Source organism: Limulus polyphemus, unplaced genomic scaffold, assembly GCF_000517525.1.
Source record: "Limulus polyphemus unplaced genomic scaffold, Limulus_polyphemus-2.1.2 Scaffold12418, whole genome shotgun sequence".
NCBI lineage: Eukaryota > Metazoa > Arthropoda > Merostomata > Xiphosura > Limulidae > Limulus > Limulus polyphemus.
Window position 1 is genome coordinate 1 of NW_013678028.1, and position 10,485 is coordinate 10,485.

Here is a 10,485-nt window from a genome sequence, read left to right on the forward strand (position 1 = left end):
TAGTGTTTTAATGAAGACCTGATGATAATATTGTACAGTGTAAAACTGGTTTGACAGATGAGTCAGGTTAAATAGAACACATTCCTGATAGTGTTTTAATGAAGACCTGATGATAATATTGTACAGTGTAAAACTGGTTTGACAGATGAGTCAGGTTAAATAGAACACATTCCTGATAGTGTTTTAATGAAGACCTGATGACAATATTGTACAGTGTAAAACTGTTTTGACAAATGAGTCAGGTTAAATAAAACACATTCCTGACAGTGTTTTAATGAAGACCTGATGACAGCATTGTACAGTGTAAAACTGTTTTGACAGATGACTCAGGTTAAATAGAACACATTCCTGATAGTGTTTTAATCAAGACCTGATGACAGTATTGTACAGTGTAAAACTGTTTTGACAAATGAGTCAGGTTAAATAAAACACATTCCTGACAGTGTTTTAATGAAGACCTGATGACAGCATTGTACAGTGTAAAACTGTTTTGACAGATGACTCAGGTTATATAGAACACATTCCTGATAGTGTTTTAATGAAGACCTGATGACAGTATTGTATGATTTGTTTGTAGGCTACTAAACATCAAAAGAAAGTGGCAAAAAAAGAACAGATTGAGAAACATCAAGAGGATCTCAGAATTTTGAAAGACGTTCTTCTCGTGCAAGATATATTAAACAGAATGGGCACTGAAAATGTTCGGAAAGACTTTCTGTTAGGTTCTAATAAAGCACTTGTAAGTAGTGAAAGTAAATAAATCTCATTATAGAATTATCACAGTTTATCAACTGTTATTGTTCTTTACCAGTATTGTCTTTGATATGTGTAGGTATCAAAGAAGATTGCTTTGTGTGTGGTTTACAGAAACAGTTCTCCCCCATTAGCCAGAGTTAGAGGTGGTAGAGGAAGGACTTTAGTGTGTGTGTTTGTATATGTAGATATTAAGGAAGACTCCTGTACTTTATGACGTGCTGTATTTTCTCTGGATGTTGCTGTTTATTTACATGTTTTATGTGAATGATCACTTAAATTCTCTGTTATCTGTTAGCCTTGTTTGTAGGTGAAATAAACTATTTTTATTTATGTAACTTTTTTCTTTGAACTAAATCTATGTATAGAATGTTAACTGTTCTGGCAATAGGAACTGAGTGAAAAGGACTTGAGGAACTTGGATGAGCTCTTCAAATTAGTATCACCCAAGAGAGAGACTAAAGAAGAAGTTGCATCATTTGAGGAGCAGTTAGACATGGCTGCAGAACACTTGATAAATTTGGTTGAAGGGAAAAGCAGAGAAGTTCTTGGAACAACTTGTATCCTTAAAGAAAATTTGTATTTTTGTTTCTAGAAAATTATTTAGTCCAAGATGTGTTTTGTAATTTTGTATTGCTTATAAACTGTTTTTTATGAAATATCTTTACTTCTAAGTTTGTATTAAAACTTAAGGAAATAAATATCAATTGTCATTCCAAATAACATATGCTTGTTACATAAAGCATAATTATTGTTGAATGTGATGAATAAGGACGAAAATAATCTATGAATTTATCCATACAATTCTAGTGACTTCTTACCGTGAATTCTTACTAACTGTGATGTTTAAGGACCTGAAGTATTTCCTAGTTTATCCTCACAATTCTAGTGACTTCTTCTTACCCTGAATTCTTACTAACTGTGATGTTTAAGGACCTGAAGAATTTCCTAGTTTATCCTCACAATTCTAGTGACTTCTTCTTACCCTGAATTCTTACTAACTGTGATGTTTAAGGACCTGAAGAATATCCTAATTTATCCTCATAATTCTAGTGACTGCTTCTTACCCTGAATTCTTACTAACTGTGATGTTTAAGGACCTGAAGTATTTTCTAGTCTATCCTCACAATTCTAGTGACTTCTTCTTACCCTGAATTCTCACTAACTGTGATGTTTAAGGACCTGAAGTATTTCCTAGTTTATCCTCACAATTCTAGTGACTTCTTCTTACCCTGAATTCTTACTAACTGTGATGTTTAAGGACCTGAAGTATTTCCTAGTTTATCCTCACAATTCTAGTGACTTCTTCTTACCCTGAATTCTTACTAACTGTGATGTTTAAGGACCTGAAATATTTCCTAGTTTATCCTCACAATTCTAGTGACTTCTTCTTACCCTGAATTCTTGCTAACTGTGATGTTTAAGGACCTGAAGTATTTTCTAGTTTATCCTCACAATTCTAGTGACTTCTTCTTACCCTGAATTCTTGCTAACTGTGATGTTTAAGGACCTGAAGTATTTCCTAAATAAATCAGTATGAAAACGTTTTATTAACAGTCCACCCAGACAAATTTATGAAAGAGCTTTTGCTAAAAATCAATGAGTCTGGCTACTTTGATCCTTCGTGTGAAGCTTCTATAGAGAATCGTAGGGAGTATGAGTGTTGTGATAGTGATAAGTATATCAGAGAAGAGAATGAAAAAGCAGAACTGGAAGTAGAAGTAACCACCACAGAAAATATCCAGGTTAGTAGTAGTAGTAGTAGTAGTAGACATGCTAGAAAATATCCAGGTTAGTAGTAGTAGTAGTAGTAGTAGTAGACATGCCAGAAAATATCCAGGTTAGTAGTAGTAGTCGTAGACATGCCAGAAAATATCCAGGTTAGTAGTAGTAGTAGACATGCCAGAAAATATCCAGGTTAGTAGTAGTAGTAGACATGCCAGAAAATATCTAGGTTAGTAGTAGTAGTAGTAGTAGACATGCCAGAAAATATCCAGGTTAGTAGTAGTAGTAGACATGCCAGAAAATATCCAGGTTAGTAGTAGTAGTAGACATGCTAGAAAATATCCAGGTTAGTAGTAGTAGTAGTAGTAGTAGACATGCTAGAAAATATCCAGGTTAGTAGTAGTAGTAGTTGTAGACATGCCAGAAAATATCCAGGTTAGTAGTAGTAGTAGTAGACATGCCAGAAAATATCCAGGTTAGTAGTAGTAGTAGTAGTAGACATGCCAGAAAATATCCAGGTTAGTAGTAGTAGTTGTAGACATGCCAGAAAATATCCAGGTTAGTAGTAGTAGTAGTAGAAATGCCAGAAAATATCCGGGTTAGCACTGCTGAGAGTAGGAACTGGACAAAGTAACCGCATTATCACAACTGGGAGTAGGAACTGGAGAAAGTTACCGCATTATCACAACTGGGAGTAGGAACTGGAGAAAGTTACCGCGTTATCACAACTGGGAGTAGAAACTGGAGAAATTTACCGCGTTATCACAACTGGGAGTAGGAACTGGAGAAAGTTACCGCGTTATCACAACTGGGAGTAGGAACTGGAGAAAGTTGCCGCGTTATCACAAGTGGGAGTAGGAACTGGAGAAAGTTGCCGCGTTATCACAAGTGGGAGTAGGAACTGGAGAAAGTTGCCGCGTTATCACAAGTGGGAGTAGGAACTGGAGAAAGTTGCCGCGGCAACTTTCTCCAGTTCCTACTCCCACTTGTGATAACGCGGTAACTTTCTCCAGTTCCTACTCCCACTTGTGATAACGATATATCACAAGTGGGAGTAGGAACTGGTAAAATAAATCATGTCAGTACTATTGGTACATTAAAAATGGATTCATTGTATTTACTTTTCCTAAACCTGGACAAAACTAATATGTAACTAAAGTTTAGTTTTTAGGTACACTAAAACAACCTATCCTTTCAGGTCTGTCCCAATCAACCAGAATCGCCAACTGAAGCTTATGATAAAGGGGTTCTGGTAGTGTATCCAACTTCATATTCCAACAGTAAACATCTCCAGGAAATTTTGGATGAACATGGAAACTTGAACTTTTTTCCAGAATCACAAACAGATCTTGAATGTGAGTTTCGTTGTTCTGTTGCTGCGGAATTAGCAAAACCTCAAATGATGTATGTTTGTGTATTGATAGTTTTTGTCTGTATGTCTGTTCTGTATCTTGAATTTGTCTCTATATATCTATTTTTTTGTGTGAAATATTTTGATTTTGTGAACTAAAACTAAAGTATTTGTTATGTTATTATTAAAGATTCACATCTTATCTTTTGTCTTTAAATTGTATATTATTTTGTACTGTAGTCACACATTAGATATGTTTGGTTTTATTCATGATCACAAGACACTTGATTGGTATGGTTTAGTTCATTATTACAAGTCGTGTTTGGTTCAGAAGATATGCACAAGGTATGTGTGTGGTGCTGTAGTCATGGAATTTTGTTTAGTTTAATTCATTGTTACAAGATACATATGATGCTGTAGTCATGCACTTGATTCTTGGTTAAATTTATTACTAGCAAACATGTGAGCCCACATTTACAGGGCTGCTGTAACCCATTGTTAAACACGTGGGCCCACATTTACAGGTCTGCTGTAATTCATTGTTAAACATGTGGACCCACATTTACAGGGCTGCTGTAACCCATTGTTAAACATGTGGGCCCACATTTACAGGTCTGTTGTATTTCATTGTTAAACATGTGGACCCACATTTACAGGTCTGCTGTAATTCATTGTTAAACATGTGGACCCACATTTACAGTTCTGCTGTAATTCATATTTGATGCTTCAACTACTATTTTGCACTTTTTCAGTTAATGATAATTGCCGCTATAATGCAAGTATAAATTATTTAACTAACTTACGAATGGTAAGTAGTAGATCTACTTATTTATGTGTAAATCAATGCCAACTTTAAGGTCTGCTTGTCATGAAATACCTCTGTTCCCTAAGGGGTTAAGGGAAAGGATATGCGTGGTGCTGTAGTCATGCACTTGATCTGTTTGGTTTTATTTGTTGTTACAAGATATGCGTGGTGCTGTAGTCATGCACTTGATTTGATTGGTTTTATTTGTTGTTACAAGATATGTGTGGTGCTGTAGTCATGCACTTGATTTGATTGGTTTTATTTGTTGTTACAAGATATGCGTAATGCTGTAGTCATGCACTTGATCTGTTTGGTTTTATTTGTTGTTACAAGACATGCGTGGTGCTGTAGTCATGCACTTGATTTGATTTGGTTTTATTTGTTGTTACAAGATATGCGTGGTGCTGTAGTCATGCACTTGATTTGTTTGGTTTTATTTGTTATTACAAGATATGTGTGGTGCTGTAGTCATGCACTTTGTTGGGTTTTATTTGTTGTTACAAGATATGTGTGGTGATGTAGTCATGCACTTGATTTCTTGTTATAAGATGTGTGGTGCTGTAATCATGCAACATTATTAGTTATATGGAAAAATTAAACCAAATTTCTACATGATTTTAATAAATAAACATATGCTTTTCTACCTTCATTACATTTAAAAGTTTTGTTATTGAGCTTACAGTAAAAAAATGTCATTAACAGTAATGCTGATGAAGTAATACAGTTTAAACATTATACTTAATTAACTAATCTCATTAGTTTGATCTGCATAGGTAGCTTTCATTAATCAGAAGTTGTATTCAATAGGTCCAATGTACAAGTCAGTCAGAAATACCATTGTAATTGATGCCAGGCAGTGTATTGTAGCAGCTCTAAACCTATCAATTGTAACTTCTTTATCAATAGGGGAGGTACCAACCTCTTGTATAACTTTCATACACCAGATTGTTTCCAAAGTGGATACATAGTATGATGATTACTGTAATTTTTTATAAGGTCATATAGGGTGCTGTTTTTCATATCATGTAGAAAGTGTTTTCAACTTAGTTTGCAAATAATTTGTATTTGAAATAATAGGTCTGTAAGGACCTAATAATAGGTCTGTAAGGACCTAATAATAGGTCTGTAAGGACCTAATAATAGGTCTCTCTTTGAAAAAACAATACTATATAAAAGGTTGATATTCATGTCGAAATGAAGTAAAAATTATAATAAAGAATATATTTCAACATTACAGCTCCCCACATAGACCCTGCTTTTTTAGTAACCTACCCCATGGCTCCAACTCCCTACCAGTATCCTACTGGGGTAGATAGCTCTCATCAGCAAGTTGCTGTTGTGTTATCTGAATATGATCCAGCCCAACCAATTCCCACACAGACATTCATTAATCAGAACTACCCTTCAATACAGAGCTTGTTGGACCCAACTGATTCTGTTAAACTAAATCTGGCCATGGCATCTTCAAGCAGAGCAATCACCCCGTCATCAACTAGAGTTACAAATGCTAACAACCAGCCAGACGTACGATATCCATGTGCTCCTGTTCGAGGCTCTCGGGTATGTTTAACTGTCATGTACATGAAAAATAATTTAATGTGTATAGATTATTACTGTCACTTTGTATGAGCTGTCCTGAAACTATTTCAGCTTTTGACTAATGTACCAATAAAATGTTGATTAAAACTAACATTGTTACTTTGCAATAAGGCTATATGTAAACTGTAGCCATGCATACAATAGTATAATATTTGATGTTCTTTAAACATGCTTGTTTAATTGAATTAGCTGCTAAGTGTATGTTATTTTCAGAAGCAATTTCTATTCATTATATAAATAAATAAATATAAGTACATCTTTGACTGATGTATCTTCACAGACATATAACATCTAATTAATCTGTTACCATACACATACACACAGTATCTAATTAATCTGTTACCATACGCAGACACATAGTATCTAATTAATCTGTTACCATACAGACACATAGTATCTAATTAATCTGTTACCATATGCAGACACACATCTAATTAATCTGTTACCATACACAGACGCATTGTATCTAATTAATCTGTTACCATACACAGACACATAGTATCTAATTAATCTGTTACCGTACGCAGACACATAGTATCTAATTAATCTGTTACCATACGCAGACACACAGTATCTAATTAATCTGTTACCATACGCAGACACACAGTATCTGTATGGTAACAGATTAATTGTGTCTGCGTATGGTAACAGATTAATTAGATACTATCAGACACACATCTAATTAATCTATTACCGTACGCAGACACATAGTATCTAATTAATCTGTTACCATACACAGACACACATCTAATTAATCTGTTACCATATGCAGACACACAGTATCTAATTAATCTGTTACCATACACAGACACATAATATCTAATTAATCTGTTACCGTACGCAGACACACAGTATCTAATTAATCTGTTACCATACGCAGACACATAGTATCTAATTAATCTGTTACCTACGCAGACACATAGTATCTAATTAATCTGTTACCATACACAGACACATTGTATCTAATTAATCTGTTACCATACACAGACACATAGTATCTAATTAATCTGTTACCATACACAGACACACAGTATCTAATTAATCTGTTACCATACACAGACACATAGTATCTAATTAATCTGTTACCATACGCAGACACATAGTATCTAATTAATCTGTTACCATACGCAGACACATAGTATCTAATTAATCTGTTACCATACACAGACACACAGTATCTAATTAATCTGTTACCATACACAGACACACAGTATCTAATTAATCTCTTACCGTAAACAGACACACAGTATCTAATTAATCTGTTACCGTACGCAGACACATAGTATCTAATTAATCTATTACCATACGCAGACACACAGTATCTAATTAATCTGTTACCATACACAGACACACATCTAATTAATCTATTACCGTACGCAGACACATAGTATCTAATTAATCTGTTACCGTACGCAGACACATAGTATCTAATTAATCTGTTACCGTACGCAGACACACAGTATCTAATTAATCTGTTACCATACGCAGATACACAGTATCTAATTAATCTGTTACCATACGCAGATACACAGTATCTAATTGATCTGTTACCATGCACACAGACACGTAATATATCCACACAATAATTCTAACTCTACAAGTACATGTGTCAAGGAACGAAACAACATGAACAATAATATTGTGGTAATCTATTATAATAATACTAAGTTTTTTTTCTGTAATGAAATTGTTTATTAAATTTACCATATAAACACATATGAGCATGCACTTCATTTCAAAGGATGTAAACAAAAGTTGATGTAACAACAACATATTAAAAGCTTATCAAAGGTTTAAATAGGTCTAACATTAAGTTGTGAGTTAAGATTATAAGTTTATTTATTGATAGTATTAAGTACAGTAAAGTTTAGCCCTAACTAAACTAAAGCAAAAATGTACACAAGTTAGTGTTAAATTATCTCTCTATTGAATTAGGCCATACTTGATAACAGCTTAACTAATGTTAGGCCTAAGACAAGTGGACTTGTAGATTTCAGTGTCTGCAGTTAGAACTCTTCTACATTATTCTAGAAATCCTGTATTTAAAGAAGTACTCTTCCAGTAAGGATACTAATTTGGCCACAAATGTTTTGCAGGTCTCTGCTAATAATAAAAAAAACATCACAAGAATTCTAATTCTACAAGTATATGGGTAAGGGAATGAAACAAGCATAAACAATAATATTTTGTATATTATTACCTAACCCTACTATTGGTTTCTTTTTTTCTTCCTAAAATGAAATACAATTATCTGTCAAATACTAGACAGAAATGATTATGTTCAGGTAAATGACACACCACATAGAAACATGTTGTAGAAGAGGTATTTTAAATTATCTGTGTTATATTTAGTATACTTTGAGATTTAAGTAATGTAATGTGATATTCTTCAGACTTCTGGTGGTGGACAGGATGAAGGAGGTTCAATCTTTTCATCAGATATTAAATACCAAGGTACTTGTATTTCTTGATAAGGTGTATTAGGTTGTGTCAAGACAGACTGGTTGGGTGTATTAGGTTGTGTCACGACAGACTGGTCGGGTGTATTGGGCTGTGTCACGACAGACTGGTCGGGTGTATTGGGCTGTGTCAAGACAGACTGGTCGGGTGTATTGGGCTGTGTCAAGACAGACTGGTCGGGTGTATGGGGCTGTGTCAAGACAGACTGGTCGGGTGTATGGGGCTGTGTCAAGACAGACTGGTCGGGTGTATGGGGCTGTGTCAAGACAGACTGGTCGGGTGTATGAAGCTGTGTGCTACTTTTCTAAGATAAATGTGTGAATTGTTTGATAGACATATTTCTATAGAAACATCTGTAATTAGTATTTTCCTCTTAATCGTAAGAGAAAACAATTTATGACATGTTTTTATGAAGTTACATTTTTATTATTAAGATGTATAAATAATAAAATAGAAGAAATTATTCAGTATTGTAGTTTACAATACAAATAATGTAAATTGTGTAATACAACTTCTAACCCTTCTATGTTGTATTGAGATTTTAAAAACTTTTAATTTTAACTGTAACTTACTATTGGGAATAAAAGTTTGTTTTTTTTTGTTATTTGGTGAGCTAAACACACCTTAATTTGTAGATTGTTCACAAATGCTAATATTGAAATTGTATATTTTTTAATGAAGTTCATTATTTTTATAAATTAAGAAAAGTATTCACAAGTGAGAGGTTCTAACTTTGGTGGTCGAGGACGAGAAGGTTACAGCAGAAGCCGTGGTAGCTACAGCAGTGATAAACGTATAGTAGTAATCTTTTTAATTTCAGTTAAATGTTTCTTGAGGGTTAGCAATGTGGAAGTAAAATTTCAAATATATTTTTTATCAACTATCTGACTTTATAGTCATTTATACAGGACTTAATTAATATGCATTAACTTTATTTTTAAATCAAGGATACACTTGTAATAAAAAAGCATAATATTGATATTGGTGTTTTCTTTTTATGATTTTTAATTGACGTACATAAAGTATTTCTAATAATTAGTTGACCTATTTTAGCTATTTCTGAAATAACGTAAGATAAACATGAGATGATACAAGTTGGCAAAAAATAAAAGGTTGAATTAGTAAGTTAAGTAGAACTGGCTGTGTGGAGTTTTTAATAAACCTGTGTTATGTGTACTAAGGAAAACCTTCAGTGGACAAACTTCCATCCCTCCTTTTCACGATCTTGTTTAGATTAATAATCCATGCTACATTTTATAATGAAAACATATAGCTACAGTAAAGCTGTTGTGATTTTCGCATAACTGTCATTGTATGTATAAGAAGGTAAACGTGAACAATTTCTGTATTTGTGACAAAGTAGCATAAAGTTTTATATCCTTCATATTATAATAGTACCTGTGTTTTCTGTACTTGTAAAGTCCAAAAACATATGGATAGGCTTAACATTAGACCATTATTCTTGTTAAATTTGTATGGAAATTAGAGAGGTACTTTTGTTGATTTCATTAGCTGGTTTGATTAGTGACTAATTTCACTTTCCTGAATGACAGATACAGCTGGCTATCGTGGACTGAATAAATTCAACAATCATTATGGTTATAGTAGCAACTTCAGACAAGATGGAAGACAAGGTGGCTTTGCAGGAAACAGACCTTGTAAGAACTTTTCTCAACTTTATTTTGAAGTGTAAAATCTAAAAATAATTAATATTTATTATATCCCCTCGACATGGATTCCTGTACGTGGTGAGGGGACCTCCCAGGGAAGGTTCTGTATTTACAGTTACTTT

General features: G+C 33.7%; 1 protein-coding gene across 1 annotated transcript; it reads left to right on the forward strand.

Moving 5' to 3' along the window:
- Nucleotides 1–16: 16 nt before the first annotated feature.
- LOC106476986 (caprin-1-like) lies at nucleotides 17–10,351 on the forward strand (the record flags this gene model as incomplete). The annotated part of the gene is made up of 8 exons (XM_022380716.1): nucleotides 17–739; nucleotides 1,145–1,313; nucleotides 2,320–2,498; nucleotides 3,677–3,833; nucleotides 5,872–6,194; nucleotides 8,627–8,687; nucleotides 9,397–9,486; nucleotides 10,247–10,351. Coding segments are annotated over exons 1-8 (1,138 nt in total), but the record flags the coding sequence as incomplete, so codon positions are not given.
- Nucleotides 10,352–10,485: the final 134 nt, after the last annotated feature.